This window comes from Choristoneura fumiferana, chromosome 6, assembly GCF_025370935.1.
Source record: "Choristoneura fumiferana chromosome 6, NRCan_CFum_1, whole genome shotgun sequence".
NCBI lineage: Eukaryota > Metazoa > Arthropoda > Insecta > Lepidoptera > Tortricidae > Choristoneura > Choristoneura fumiferana.
Window position 1 is genome coordinate 1964705 of NC_133477.1, and position 16330 is coordinate 1981034.

At 38.6% G+C, this 16330-nt stretch overlaps 3 protein-coding genes across 4 annotated transcripts; all 3 read left to right on the forward strand.

The window, feature by feature from the left end:
- The first annotated feature begins 258 nt into the window (after window positions 1-258).
- Window positions 259-8534, forward strand: LOC141428500 (macrophage mannose receptor 1-like). Of its 2 annotated transcripts, XM_074088492.1 has the most exons (6): window positions 259-366; window positions 3165-3278; window positions 4655-4807; window positions 5820-6017; window positions 6939-7193; window positions 8347-8534. In XM_074088492.1, exons 1-6 carry the CDS (start codon window positions 321-323, stop codon window positions 8433-8435), a joined length of 855 nt encoding a protein of 284 aa, XP_073944593.1. In that variant the 5' UTR covers window positions 259-320; the 3' UTR covers window positions 8436-8534. The 2 variants fall into 2 exon arrangements, with proteins under 2 accessions (XP_073944593.1, XP_073944594.1); XM_074088493.1 differs by lacking the exon at window positions 3165-3278.
- A 1332-nt stretch (window positions 8535-9866) lies between these two features.
- On the forward strand, window positions 9867-13576 carry LOC141428469 (pulmonary surfactant-associated protein D-like). Its single transcript, XM_074088460.1, has 5 exons — window positions 9867-9958; window positions 10275-10388; window positions 10957-11109; window positions 11879-12076; window positions 13368-13576. Exons 1-5 carry the CDS (start codon window positions 9919-9921, stop codon window positions 13574-13576), a joined length of 714 nt encoding a protein of 237 aa, XP_073944561.1. The 5' UTR covers window positions 9867-9918.
- Window positions 13553-14443, forward strand: LOC141428817 (hemolymph lipopolysaccharide-binding protein-like). Its single transcript, XM_074088834.1, has 2 exons — window positions 13553-13621; window positions 13999-14443. The coding sequence occupies exons 1-2, from the start codon at window positions 13609-13611 to the stop codon at window positions 14181-14183; spliced, it is 198 nt and encodes a 65-aa protein (XP_073944935.1). The 5' UTR covers window positions 13553-13608; the 3' UTR covers window positions 14184-14443.
- Window positions 14444-16330: the final 1887 nt, after the last annotated feature.

Below are 16330 nucleotides of genomic sequence, written 5' to 3' on the forward strand. Positions count from 1 at the left end.
CGAATCCAATGATACGATACCTCATATGTTAAAATCCGTCCACCCTTTAGGCTGCAGCGAGGACCAAAGAAATGGATATATACATACCCACATACATACATATCTACATATACGCTCGAAAAACATAACCCTCCTTCGGGCAGTCGGGTAAATATGTCAGCCTGATCTCGGACTAATTGATCTTTCTCCGAAAGTTACGATAACCCATTGAGTGATATAAAATAAAAAAAATAGATTTGCTTCTTCTTTCGGGTTTTAATTAGATATTAAACTGGTCGTGTATTTAAAATCGCTTGCGGCTGAGAATATAAATTGTGAATATGATATTTTTTCTAAGTGTGTGTGCATTGACATTCTATTCGGCGGGCAAGTATTTTATTAATTCAAATTATAACTGATTTTGGCGAATGAAAGAAAAAAAATTGGGCCAAAATATTCATCATCATCAGCCGGAAGACATCCCCTGCTAAAGACCTCTACCAATTCCCCTCAACTCTCAGGATATCAGAATCAGAATCAGAAATGTTTATTTGCTAGAACACAGTTACAAAGATGTTGTTATAGTTTCTTATCCAATGTATTCAGCCTGCATGCAGGCGTGCAAATTATTGAGAGTAGTTACAGTTACAATTTTATATTATTAACAATGCCATATAATCAAAGCAATGTCAAAGAAAAACGTCAATGGAAATATTCCTAATTTTCAATAATAATAAGGGCCAGATATAGAAGGCGGTACTTCTGGACACGGCACGCATCGTCCGGAGGTTCCTCACTCTGCGGCCCTGACCACCGGGAGCTTGGGCCCTACCCGTTACCGGCGGCAAACTAGGTTAGGTTTTAATAATATTTTTATTTTGTATGTACTTTTCTGTATTTTACTTTTTAAAGCTATTATAAAAACCTAAACCTAAGAATGAAAGAAAAATAAAGAACATAATAATATATTGACAATACAGTAAGAAATAGAGGGAGTCCTTAGAATAAACAACAAAAATTATACAAATTATGTCAATTGTCGAGATACATTTTAACGCTATAAAAACACTTATCTAAGAGCCAGGTTGTGAGGCATCGTCTAAAAGCATTACCATTTAGCATCCTCAAACTATCTGGAAGACGATTGTAAATAACAATGCACATATTATAAACATTTTTTTTTGTACATAACCTTCCGGCATCGAGATTTGAACACGAAGTTCACAATTCGTCACTCCATACCTAGTGGGAGGCCTGCCAAAGCTTCGTCTTCGGGTTACTCGCTACTCGAGGACTTTTCTGTTTTACGAGCGATGTGGCCCACCCATTGCCACTTCAACTTGCATGTTCTCAGAAAAGTCTTCTCAGACCACGTAACCAGTCAGCTTCTTTTTTTTTTTATTCAACTGGATGGCAAACGAGCAAGTGGGTCTCCTGATGATAAGAGATCACCACCGCCCATAGACACCTGCAACACCAGGGGGATTGTAGATGCGTTGCCAACCTAGAGGCCTAAGATGGGATACCTCAAGTGCCAGTAATTTCACCGGCTGTCTTACTCTCCACGCCGAAACACAACAGTGCAAGCACAGCTGCTTCACGGCAGGATTAGCGAGCAAGATGGTGGTAGCAATCCGGGCGGACCTTGCACAAGGTCCTACCACCTGCAAATAAATAAGGTTCTGGTCTGGCGCTTTATGGCGTTTATGGCGGTTTATTTTGCTTTGAGAATGAGTATCATCTACGCACGCTCTAGTTAATTTGCTGTGGAGTCAGTATTTTTGATGTGATTGTAGTATTTTTGTATAGTTTGTGTTGATGTATATTTCCGAATTATCTGAAGTACTAGTTTTACTAAACATTTAGTTTTTTTTGTATTGAAATAACTTAATTGATGTCCGGTTAAGGTATATAAATGATGAGAACAAATTAATAGGCAATTATCTATTTGATGTGCAATTAATAATATTCCTATCCATACTATTGCTCACCTTGTATTTTTTTTTCTCTGTGTATCTGTTTTCTGTATGTCTGGTGTACAATTAAGAGTCTTTGTATTGTATTGTATTGTATTGTACTAATATTATAAATGTGAAAGTGTGTGTGTTTGTGTTTGTATGTATGTTTGTCCGCCTTACACGTCGAAACGGATAGACGGATCGACGTGATTTTTGGCATAGAGATAGTTTATGGGCCAGAGAGTGACATAGGCTACTTTTTATCCCGGAAAAATGCACAGTTCCCTAGGGAGGAGCGCGCGATAACCGAATTCCACGCGGGCGAAGCCGCGGACAAAAGCTAGTAACAAAAAAGAGCGTTGACAGGTACCTCTAGTTACCCAAAGCAATTGAGTGGTTTTAACTTTCTTCTGACTTTGAGCTATGATCGTAACAATATTACCCACATGTTCTTGTTTACCCACTTTGTTTAAAATACGCTTCATTGTGTTCGTCTGTCTATAACTTGCTCTTTTGAGTAATTCATTATTATTTCAGAATTTCAGAATCAGCCGCTAACTTCACACTTTTGTCTTTGTCATGTTGCTTTGATTTTATCTCTTATACCTCCCGGCTTTTGGATTTAATTGAAGCGTTTTGCGAAAAACTAGTTATATTTAGAGAAATAGCTACTGTATTTTTCGAATAAAGTGAAAAAAAATCAACTTAATTTCTGCCTTTTTCATTTGGTCGGGTTATAGCCGGCCGCTTACTTTTGGCCGCAAACTTCACACCGATTGTTATTTTCGGGTGTGTAATGATCGGTAACAACATTTGACACAATTTCACTGGATATACTTAACAACATTTGATATAATTTCCAAGGATAGAAGCTTCGCTGAACTTTTTTATAAAATAAACCTAACCTAACCCAAAGTACATCAAATCGAATTAATAACAATAGGAATAAGTTTGGTTATTAAGATAATTGCATTATATCAAATGAAAATTATATAAATTGTTGTTATATCCTTCGAGCGGCACTCGTTTTTTTTCAACTGGTAATACCTTTGACTAGGACTGCCGATCGTTTCCCAAACTATATTGGCCCATTATTCCCAAAATATATTATTAATATCCAAAATTTAACAAATATTATACATGTCTTTAATGAATCAAAGAAAAAAAGAGCAATGTGTAGATAATTTGTGCAAGAAATGCCCTAATTTTTCTTACTTGTTGTTGTAGAGGGAACCCTGTTCCGATTCGACTATACCTACCACCAGGAGGCAGAGGGGTGGTTCAAGTTGCATCGGATTCCAGCCACCTGGCAAAATGCCTACCTCAACTGCTATTACGAAGGTAATTACATAAACGTTACCTACATGTCGACGAGACCAAACGGTAACATTCCTTTTTTAGGGTTCCGTACCCAAAAGGTTAAAATGGGGCCCTATTACTAAGACTCCGCTGTCCGTCCGTCCGTCCGTCTGTCACCAAGCTGTATCTCATGAACCGTTATAGCTAGACAGTTTAAAAATTATGTATAACTGTGCCCGCTGTAACATCAAATAATAAAAACAAAATAAAATAAATATTTTAAATGTGATTTTTTTGCCGTTTTTTGCTCGATATTAATAACGGCTAAAGGTAGACGCTTGAAATTATATTTATATTTTATATTTTCACTTTAAAAAGAAATAATTAAATTAAAATAAAATAAATATTGAATTAAACAACAAACGTGTTTTTTCTGCTAATGTCACAATCAATCTAATGTCACAAAACATTATAGGTTGAGAAATCAACCTACATACAAAGTGCGCTGGAGCAACGCACACATAGACACTGCTCACGGACACGATATCTCGGACCGGTTGGGACCAGTGCGAGCGCGAGTGCCATCCGCTTGAGACACGCGTCTGTGAACTTTTTGTGCAATAATGGATATTGCGAATTTATTACACTTTACAATATTTACGGTACCCAAAAATCACTAACCTAAGTACTGCTTCCACCCAGATGGATCCAGTAAGAAAACGCAACTTTTGGGCATCCCAAAATGTAACTAATATGTCCGTCCTACCGAAAGGGGCGTGCACTGGGCCAATGAGGGCTATCGCGTATGAATTCGCCGCTAGAGGCGCTAGTGTAGCGTGAGGTCTCCGAAATGTCAAATCTCATAGTTTTTGGGTGAGCTACGCGGGTTTATTTATAATTAGAATATTTTTGTGAATATTTTGCACTACCTGATATTAATTATGGCAATTATGCGTTACGGGGCAATGAATGTCTGTGTTTTGAGACAGTTTTGTCTTTCGGAAACTTTTGTCCTCCCTTTTTTTTCCGAACAAAACGGGACTACGCAACACTGTGGTTCCTCGATATTTTTATGGTACGGTTTTAAGGTGTATTAAATATGATTTTAATCTAAACTTTGTTTTCACGCCCGTAATAACAAACTTTGAAAGCCACACTTAAAAACCTCACGCAACAGTGGCGCCATCAAGAAAGACAAAAAACGATAGTCCTCATTGGGAGTAGCGGCTACTGCTGCTGGTATATTGCTGCAGCTGCCAGCTGTTAGTACCTAAGTAGCTGCCTATTCTGGAGTTGACTAGCTGCACGCCATTGCCTTACTGTATCTATCGTAAAAAATTACTTTAACCAACGAGTTTTGGTGAGACTAATAACTAGTTCGAAGCAAGACATAAAACCATTAAGTATATTGTTTACAGGTGCTGTTTTAGCTTCACCTGAAACTGAGAACTTGCGGGCGGCTCTGAAGAGCACCGTTACCGGGCAGCAGTCAGGACAGAGCCTTCAATCCTGCGGCATATTCACTGGCATCCATGCCACATTTGGAAAAGGGGCTTATTTTTCTGTCGAAGGTATAAGTCAAACAATAAATAATATGTTTTTCACACCTCTCCTTCAGAAAAGTAACTTTTCCTCCCTGACGAGAGGGAGCAAAGTGTAACTTTTCTGTTCAAGGCTTTTCTAAGTGTTTTATTGCAAATGTCAATTTTTGAAGTTGATAATTGTAAAGCCAAGCTATTTTTTATGCTGGTTGTTCTTTAATGATATTTAGATATATATTTTTCAAGTTTCTTAATGCTCGGTGTGAAAAGTTGTATGAGCCACTCGGGAGCAAAATTATTTTCATCTTGGGCGTTAACCCTTGAATCCCTATTGTAGAATCCTTCTGGATTCAATGTACGCCCTCGCCGTAAATACACCGTTTTGCTCCCTTGTGACACAAATAACTATTTCATCCCACTAGTTCGTAAACAGTATCGTAATGTGTTACGATACTGTTCTTGTACTGGTACTTGATTGCAACCCCCTTAATAAAACCCAAGGGCTTATTTTTGCGTATTAACGCCTAAAGGCGTTATGAATTTTATGTGTGTAGGTACTGCTGCTGCGCTCGTAGCTGCTGAATGTACTATTAAACAGTTAATGCCTCAGATATATTGGTTGACCGTAACTGCCTTTTTTTTGAAGCCGTGGTGGCCTAGTGGTTTGACCTATCGCCTCTCAAGCAGAGGGTCGTGGGTTCAAGCCCCGGCTCGCAACTCGAGTTTTTCGAAATTCATGTTCGGAATTACATTTGAAATTTACCACGTGCTTTGCTCTGAAGAAAAACATCGAGAGTAAATCTGCAAAAACCTGCGAAGCAATTCAATGGTGTGTGTGAAGTTCCCAATTCGCACTGGGCCCGCATGGGAACTATGGCCCAAGCCCTCTTGTTCTGAGAGGAGGCCTGTGCCCAGCAGTGGGACGTATATAGGCTGGGATGATGATGAACTGACTTTTATGAGCTTCCTATATTCCGATGTAGTTGCAATGGTCGTGCAGTATTAGATCTTCAGCTAAGCATGTTTTTGACTGTACTATCAGGCACCCCTTTGTCTCGCATACCCGTGGCGTGGGCGCCTGGTGAGCCTGACAACGCAAATAACAGCGAGGACTGTCTGCTCATGCTGCCCAACGGCACCCTCGCGGATGTCAACTGCTCCGACGTCTACCCCTACGTCTGCTACAGGAAGAAACAAAAAAACATGCCCGCACTGAATGCTTGCGGAACTGTTGATAATGGTAATTCTTTAGAAGTAGAATTTACTTTGAAAATACAAACTGAAATAAAGATGCACAGAAAAAAACAGAAAAATAAGACCATCACTGGGAATCGAACCCAGGTCCTCGGTAATCCGTACCGCGTGCTATACCGCTACACCACTGATGGTCACTGGTGGATTCCCAGTGATGGTCTTATTTTTCTGTTTTTTCTGTGCATCTTTATTTCAATTTGTATTTTCAATTTAGGTTTTACGGGATGACCGTAAAAGTAAAAATTTGGAATTGAAATACAAAAAACACAAAAAGATTCCAAAAAACCAATCAGAATTTACTTTATCAGAAGCTGTTAAAGGGCCAGTTTTACGACTTATTACAATACAATACAATACAATGCCTCTTTATTGTACACCAGAAATAGTAAGCGATACAGAAAACAGATACACAGAGAGTAAATTCATTCTAAATAAATTAAATTTATGCTAATTTTTATGTGACATTGTGATGCCGTCTCTGTTTGTTTTGTCCGAATAAAGAGATGGTATCATCATTATTTGTTACATAAAATTTATAAGTGTCGTGGTTCCGTAACCAAAATGGCAAAATCTGAATCCTTATAGTTTCACCATGTCTGACTGTCCGTTCGTCCGTCCACTGCTTAGCTTAGAGACTATTACTGCTACATAGCTGTAATTTTGCCCGGATATATACTACATACTCATGTAGCAATTGTGCTGACAAAGAAAATAAAATGTAGTATTTTTAAGGGTGCCTACCTCCATAGACGCAAAGCGGTGGGGTTTTTTTTTCTCGCATTATAATGTGGTATAAATGTCGTTGAATACCCAGGTCTCTTAATATCTACTCTTAATATGTACTCTGCTGATGTTCTCCACAAAGTACTAAAGCCTGTTTACAATAAATTAATTAACTTCCTTACAGGTTATAGCTTTGATAGCAGAACTAACAGTTGCTACAAGTTCCACACAACCCCCCTAATCTGGACTCGCGCTTTTGTTGCGTGCGCGCATGAAGGAGGCTATCTCGCGATCATCAACAGCAAGCTTGAGCATCAGCTCATCAAGGAGTTGTACAGCAAATCCTACTCTAGTATAATAAGTGGGAATTATAACAGAGGCGCCATCCACTTAGGATACAAAAGCTTTGAGCACCTGTCCTTGTGGATGACTATCCATGGTGAGAATTAACAAAGTTTATATTTCTAGCCCTAACTAAACTAAGGCTGTATTGTGCAACGCGCCGCGGCGAGTTTGAACTCGCATTCACAGCTCTATATATATATAGCTTTATCCTTTACCATATAAAAAAAGGAAAAGGCGTTAGATAATATGGTCTCTTGTGTAGAGGACCAGTCTTTGTGTATACTGTTCATGGTGAGCATTAACAAGTTTACATGTCTACCTATAGCTCTAACTAAACTGAGGACGTATTATCTAACGCGCCGGTGTTTGAGGTCGCATTCACAGCTTCTATCTAGCTTTTACCTTATCAGACATTTATTTATTTATTTGTGTCCGTATCGGCTCGCATACTCGTACGTCTTATTGGCAGTCCGAATGTAATGTTTGCCAGAAAGATCGTTTGTCATAACTCGTTTTTCACTGAATCCAATAATTATTCAGAACTGTTATAATACAAACCTAACCTAAGCTATAGTATTATCTATAGAATGACCATTTAATAATTTCAGAAAACTGTAAGGTTTCAGTGGGAAAAAAATTATGACAAACGATGATTCAGACAAAAATTACGGTAAGACTAGCGAAGAGTATGCGAACTTTGGCGCTCCCCTCGCCGATAATAGCAGAATGTCCGCACAGAGTTCACTTGGACACAAAGAAAAATAATAATTATTCTATTAACATCAACACTTAATATTAATATTCTTAGATTAAATTTGACAACAAAAGGTCTTAAGGCACGCTCTCAAAATAATGAATCACCAGAGTACGTCTCAAGCTACGGGCATATTAGACAACATGGTCTCTGGTTTTAAGAACCAGTCCTTGTAGATAACTGTTCATGGTGCAAATCTAAAAATATATTTCTAGCGCTAACTAAACTGAAGCTTCATTATCTAACGCGCCCATGTTTGCGGTCGCATTTGCAGCTCTATCTAGCTTTATCTTTTACCATTCGACAGAATGAAATGGCTTTAGACAGCATGGTCTCTGGTTTTGACGACCAGTCGTTGTAGTACTGTTCATGGTGCGAATTCAAAGTTACCATTTCTAGCGCTAACTAAACTGAGGCCGTGTTGTCTGACGCACCACTGTTTGCGGTCGCAGAATTAAGATTCGCAGAATGAACTTTTGACCGAAATTTTCAGGTCAAACTCTAAAGGAAGCCGGTTTCGAGAAGTGGAGTAAAGGGCAGCCCGACACTATAATGGGCGCCAGGATTACGGAACCCTATTAAAAGATGGCCTTCTGGATGACACCGGGTCTAATAACATATTACCCTTCGTCTGCGAAAAAGAGCCATCTAGTTTGCTGGCAGCTGAAGACTTTTCGTAAATGCAACAATGTACAGTCAAGGGCAAAGATATCGACACGGCCAAAGTTACAGTCAGCTGGTCACGGCCGCCATTGCATACGCAGCGCCACCAGTGGCCAAAAAAGAAACTATTTTACGATGTGCCCGGTATAGAGCTAGGAATATCGACGAATGCGTTGCTCTAATCGATCTGCCGTAATATTTCTCAGGCACATCGTGATATGCCTGGCCAACGTTTAGGCATATCATGAAATGGCGGCGTTTCACGATATGCCTAGGAATTTCGTGATCTGGCGGATTTTACGATCGGCCGCCGACATATACACGGCCTTAATGTTAAGTGCATAAAGTCGTGTATACATATTTTTGTGACTTTGGCCGTCTCGATATCCTTGCCCTTGACTGTACAATAGTATTAAGCAACTGTATCGTAATAGGGGTCCTTAAAACACGAGTGTGGGTTTATGAAACGAGGCGTAGCCGAGTTTCATAATAGGGTCACATGAGTGTTTTAAGGCCTAATTACGTACAGTTGCATACAATATTTTATCTATATCCATATATTAAATCCTCTATCATGTGTTCAAGAACCATTGAGAATGACCTGCATTAACGAGAACTAGGTAGGTATGTCTGCCCCACGAGCTGCGCCCTGCTGCGCCCTGCTGCTGCACATGGTCGGCGGTCGCGGCGCGCTCCCCTCCCCCCCGTGCTGTAATGATGTATGAAACAGCCGTGTTCATAATAGAATCCAATGTCGCAATGCTGGTCATTACCTATGGTTTATGAACGCATAATTGAGTATTTACTATGTTGTAGATAAAATAAATAAATAAATGAATCAATAAATGTATGTGTATGTGTATGTGTAATGTGTGTATGTTAATTAAACAACTGAACACTTCCGAAACCTCCAATGTCTTTTTTTTTAAGTTAGGTTCATTTATTTCTTTTGTTAATATTTTATGGTATTTAATAGTAGTAGTGACAGAATAATTGCCAGTGTTAAATATTTTGAAATGATCTAAATAATAAGTTAAAACATTTTATTAGCATATTTTGAATTTGGAACTTTTAGACTTAGCCAAAGAAACAGAAATAGCAAAATTAGATACTGTCTATATCCGCCATCTGCGAATGCTACAAATCGAATCCTTGGCATGTTTCAGAAACCAGTATATTTTTGTGTGACATTCGAACTTGGCTTATTTGTCACAATGATGCTTTCATTAGCTAAGATAAAAACAATACCGAAACCACAAAACTGTGACACGATATATTTTTTTTTCGGTAAAGTACCGACCGCGTGATACGAAACCGATAATTTTTTGCTTTTATATTTTAATTTGTGAAGAAAGTGGTCGTGTTTTCAAATCGCTTACGGCTCAAAATATAATTTATTAATATGTTATTATTTTTAAGTGTATTGATATTCGGTTTAGCGGGCAAGTATTTTACGTTTTATAATTTTAACTGATTCTGGTGAATACAAAAGTTTTGTATAGCTAAATAGTGAATGAAAAGTTTCGTGAAAAGAACGTGTTTTTATTTTTTATTTTAAGATTTGGTTTTATGAAGGCAGGTTAAATGAGTGACATGGGTAGTAAAACCTGAGCTACACACGAAATATTTGAATTTACTTTGATATTATTTTATACTTATTTCAAACTTAAAATATACAGTGTTTTGATTTTTTAGCAGTTTGATGTTGAAATATTGGATAACTCGACTTTCAAATAATTACTTGGCGTGTATTTGCAGAGGGAACCCTGTTCCGATTTGACTACGCCTATCATCAGGAGGCAGAGGGCTGGCTAAAGCTGCACCGGATCCCAGCCACCTGGAAAGATGCTTACCTCAACTGCTATTACGAAGGTAAACATCTAATCTGTTCCATCTTCAAGGAACCAAAACCACTTCGCGGCATGTTGTTACTTCAGTGACCGAAATAAAAAAATAAAAATGTAAGTTCTATAAAATACCAGTAAATTAAATTTAAATAATACAGTATCAACATGTCGACAGGACCAAACGGAAACATCACCTCCTATTTCAGGTTAGATATTAGACTAGTCTCAGCCAGACAATGTTTTGCAGGAAGTTATTAATGATGCTCAGAATCATATTAAAAAGAGTCCTCTTTTACTATGCCAGAATGCACCAGCCTAAGCGCTGTTTCCGTCCAGAAGGATCCAGAAAGAAAATTCAGCTTTCGGGCACTCCAAAATGTAACTAGCATGCCTCGCCTCCCAAGTAAAGGTAGTATAATGGACCAATTCCAGGGTTGAAGCTGATGCTGGCATCTACTTTACTGTTGGTGTCTTGCTACAGCTGCTAACTGCTAGCTAGCAGCTGTCTATTTTGCAATTAACTCACTGCATGCCATCCTAAAAAATAGCTTAACCAACGTCTTGCTAGAAATAAAACCATCTACTGTTTCCAGGTGCAGTTTTAGCTTCACCTGAAAATGAAAGCTTGCGAGCAGCTCTGAAGAGCACTATTACCGGCCAGCAGTCAGAACAGAGCCTGCAATCCTGCGGCATATTCACTGGCGTCCATGCCACATTTGGAAAAGGGGCCTATTTTTCCGTCGAAGGTATGAGTATCAATCAAACAATGAAAAGGGTTTTTATGATGCGCAGTTCTGTTGTCAAAATTAGATGTATCGAAAATACAAACTGAAACATAGATCCACAGAAAAACCAGAAAAGAATCCAGTAAAAGTAACAAAATTTGGAGTTGAAATTAAAAATACAAAAATACTCCAAAAACCAATCTTAATTTGATTGCTTAATAGCGACATGTCTTGTCCGGGTGAGCAGTTAGTTCCGATGGAGTGTTGAAAGTTTCTCGATGAGGGCTAAAATATAGATGTCGCTGCTTAAGTGACTAAATAAGAAACAAACAAGCTGAGATATGTGGTGCATTGGAGAAATTTGTGCCTGTACTCCTGTCGAGTGGTAGTGTAGTATCAGCACGGAATGCTGAGGGCCTGGGTTCGAGTCCCAGCGCTTTTCTGATTTTCTGTGCATCTATGTTTCAGTTTGTGTTTTCTATATGGATTTTACGGGATGACTGTAAAAGTAACTTTGGAGTTGAAATAATAAAAAGACTCCTTAAAATCATTAGATGTTTTTGAACGCCTGATTTTTCGCAGTTTGCATTAAACATGGTTGCGTGTATGCGTCCGTTTGTCGTGATTATTAACGAGTTCATCATTCATACATACAACTTTACTGCTTCGAAATATCAGGAGCTCATGAAGTTAATGTTCTGCTCGTAACAAATAATATGAAAGGAAAAGAATGATTTTAAAATGCAAATCTTTATTCGAGCACGTCTTTGACCGTAAATATCTGTGTCAGGTATCCCTTTGTCTCGCATGCCCGTGACGTGGGCTCCTGGTGAGCCGGACAGTGCAGACAACAGCGAGGACTGTCTGCTCATGCTGCCCAACGGCACCCTCGCGGATGTCAACTGCTCCGACGTCTACCCCTACGTCTGCTACAGAAAGAAACAAATAAACATGCCCGTGCTGAATGTTTGTGGAACTGTTGATAATGGTAAATGGAATGGAATTTATTTGAATAGCACAGTTGAACATATTGAATCATGACCGAGAGTGGAATCTTTTAATAATCAATTTCACAATGATTTCCTTGACAAAAGTATGGGATGGATGTCAACATGACATTTGTATAAGAACACGCGAGAGAATAATTATAATTAACTTTATTGAAGTTTTTTATTACAAACACTGTAATTAATACTTAAAAATGTATTTTTTAGGGCCAGCAAATTAGAAGGCCATTGATTGTTAGAAGTCTAGATATAGAAGAGAGAAAAACATAAACAACAGATTTTAGACATAGATAAGATTAGATTTAATGTTGCCATGATAAATATTTTTCTTTATGTTTACATTTTTTTATTTTAATATTTATTTTATGTTCATGTATTGAACACCATTAGTAGCGCAAAGGTTCCACTTGGGTTCCACCCTGGTTCATAATTCATTTGTTCGACTGTATTTTATTATAATTTGGACGTTTCATACTTTAAAAAAATGATTGTTTCCCTTTCTTTTAAATGATTGTACTGCAGTGCATATTGAGGGCAACAAATGGATATTTGAATAGGTACACAAGCGTTCAGAATGCGTGTGTACATTATAGATGGGTTGCGTCTCGGATATTCTTTTCATGTGCCCAAGAAGCAATCTTCCAGAAAAAAATGAGTCTTTGGCAAGACCAGTGTCTGGCTAATGCATTAGTTAATTTAAGGGACATCACGGACCGATGTATTTTTTTATTGGTACAATTTCTAGAGACCGAATAATAATAGTGATAGTGTGGAGAGGTGCGGGGTTAGGTTCGTAGAAGGATGAACACGTCTTTAAGTTTCAAGCACTTTATTACGACTGACTCCTTAACTATCCTACGTACATTTATATGCCCACTACACCACCGGGGCTAATGAAAAAAAAATACAATTTGTATTTATTATTGTACTTTATAAATGTAAAATAGACATGATTAATGATTAACTTAAAATACTTGGAAGTGTTTTTGACCTTCCTTCCTTCCTCCTTCAATCCTTCTTCAAACAATTTTACACGATTTTTATGGATTGTTTCATTTTTTCCTTTATTCAATATAATTACATTCGGTCCTTGATCTTCCACTACTTTATACGGTCCATTAAACAATTTATTAATTTTTTTTCCAGTTTCATTCTTTATCAAAACTTTTTTACATTAGAGATACATTGAGATTTCTTCGATTAGTCGTTTATTTTAAAAATACCAGTTCATAACTCACCTCCTCTAGTCCAGTCTTTGTTTGTATTTTACAGGTTACACATTTGAGAGTAGTATCGGCAGTTGCTACAAGCTCCACACAGATCCGCTAAATTGGACTCGTGCGTTCGTTGCGTGTGCGCATGAAGGAGGCCATCTCGCGATCATCAACAGCAAGCTCGAACTTCAGCTCATCCAGGAATTGTACAACAAATCCTACTCTAGCATGGTAGCTGGAAATATCAAAGAAACATCGCTTTCTTAGGATTCAGGAATTTCGAGAACCATTTCTTGTGGATGACTATTCATGGTGAGAATTATTAAGGGGGCACCGAATTTTAGCGCTAATCAATGTGAATATGGGGAAAGGGGGGAGAAGAATAGGGGTGAAGCGCGGCAGCTCAAAGATAGGTTGGTCAGAACGCACGTGTGAGACAACTTTAGTTTTTTTTTTTGCATCGAATAAAGTACAAAAATTGTGTTTCTACAGTGAATGATTTATAGAGTAAATCTTCACATTCATAATCGTTCATTCACACGTCGACGTCGAAACGACGAGGTAATTATTACTTGTTGTTAGCGTGATAAGTCCTTGGTGTGGTAATTAAGAGTAAGTAATGAGTGAATATCACGAAAATTTATACATTTTTATTTTCTTTCTTTTTAACTTTTGATCAAAATTTTCAGGTCAAACGCTAAAGGAAGCCGGTTTCGACGAGTGGAGTAAAGGGCAGCCCGATTATTCGGGGGGGCGCCAGGACTGCGGGGCACTATTAAAGGGGGGTTTTCTTGATGACAACTTTTGTTACAACATATTACCCTTCATCTGCGAGAAGCTTCCGTCCAGCCTGCTGGGTTATGAAGACTATTAGTTAGGTAATCTTAATTTCAATCTTTATTCAAGGTACAAGAATTGCTCGTTTGAAGGTATTGTAATGTATAGAAGACAGATATACGATATAATTTTATTTTGATCTATTTTATTATATCGCAATATAGTTAAAAATAGCTTTCCCTTGGAATATTATTTGCAACTGTTTAGCGCATCGAAGACGTCAATAAAGTGCCGTTCACGCGCTCATGTGTCTAATCGAATGAAAACTTTATTTTCCACTGCAACGGTTTTATGAAAGGCTGGAGATTAATCTACATTAAACTCAGTACAGTCAGCTGATTAATATCTGCCACAGCGGAGCGTGTAAAAATATCTAATACATCCTACCGACCCTCTAGAGCAGCGGTTCTTAACGTTTTTGGCTGGTGACCCAGTGTAAATGTATTTTCATCACACTTGCTCGTAAACAGTGTCTTAAGCAGCGTTTCCATCAGAGATGTGCAAAGAAGCTAAGCGGTGCGAGGATGTGGAACGGTGTGACAGCTGTTTCCACCAGAGATGTGCTATGCGAGGATGGGTAAATGAAGCGTTCTATTGTTTGATGAAAACACATCCCTCACAACAAATCCTCGCACACATCCTTTTATTGGTTTGTATCTACAAAAACCTCTCTTCGCTGAGCTGTTACCACCAGAGATGTGCTATGCGAGTATGGGAAAATTAAGCGTTTCTATTGGTTGATGAAAAACATATTCCTCGCAACACATCCTCGCACATCTCTGCTGGAAACGCTGCGGTAACATGCAGGCTACCTCGGTTGCAACCCCCAAATACGAGTAAAACCCTCGACCTTTTGTTCTTACCATGAAACCCAAGGTCGGTAAATGAGTCTTTGCGCGTACCTAGTAATACGGCTGCGCGCGTTCATCAACGCCGAGCACTGCAGGCGCACGCTGCGGCGGAGCTTGTTAGCGCTGCCCGAGAGTGCAGCCTAAGGTATCGCCAATTTTTGTAAAAATAATATTTATTCTTTCACAATATACAATTTTACTCGCAAATGTGATGAAAAACAATTGCGATGCAAAACATTGTATGTCGCACGGGCGGTACTGGAATTACGAACATCGACTCATTAAAGCCTTCGACTTCGGGCTTCTAACAGAATCTCGTTCGTAATTCCTCACTTACCGCCCTTATGACACAATGTACTATTGTAGCCCGCGACCCTAAAATAACGCTAAAACTAACGTCACAGTAAAATACTAAAAAGAACAATTTTTTTTACCAAATGCTTTAATTAGAGGATTCCCGGGACCCATCCCAATACCGCCCGCGACCCGAGGTTAAGAAACGGTGCTGTAGAGATACTGTGTCAGATATTGGTGCTGGTGATTGTACCATTTCCTTTTACTTTTACGCGGTGACATATCTCATTCGCATTTAAGGATAGTGTCCCTATGTCCCAAAAGTGTGCGCGTAGGTTCATCACCAAAGTGACCTAGGTATTTAACTTAATTATTAGGGAGCACCGGCCTCATAACGTACAGAGGAAACAAATCATTGTCGTGACCGAAATGTGTTGAACGTATTCATTCATTCAGACATTCATTCACATTTAAGTAAATACCTCAAAGATAGCAGTATTTTTTTACTAAATTTAAAACCTGTCATCTCCAGCAATTGTTAATAATCCATTTGAATGGTTGAAACCACCGCAAAGGAATATAAGCAAGATTAACGGCCAAGTAAAAAGGTTTACTTATTAAAGAAAACAATTTCAAAAAGCATTCCCGCAAACTGTTGGCAACACCTTTCTCGGTTTTATTTAAGAAAGTTAGGGTCTTAATTAAATTTCCGTTCCATTAAGAACCTTTTCCCCGATTGTAAGCCTTAAGTGTTTATTGCATTGGCAAGTTAGGTAAGTAGGAGGTTAAGTTTACCTTTTAGGGTAACTTTGAGAGCAAACATCATCATCATCATCCCAGCCTATATACGTCCCACTGCTGGCAAGGCCTCCTCTCAGAACAAGAGGGCTTGGGCTATAGTTCCAACGCGGGCCCAGTGCGGATTGGGAACTTCACACGCACCATTGAATTGCTTCGCAGGTTTGTGCAGGTTTCCTCACGATTTTTCCTTCACCGCAAAGCTCGTGGTAAATTTCAAATGTAATTCCGCACATGAATT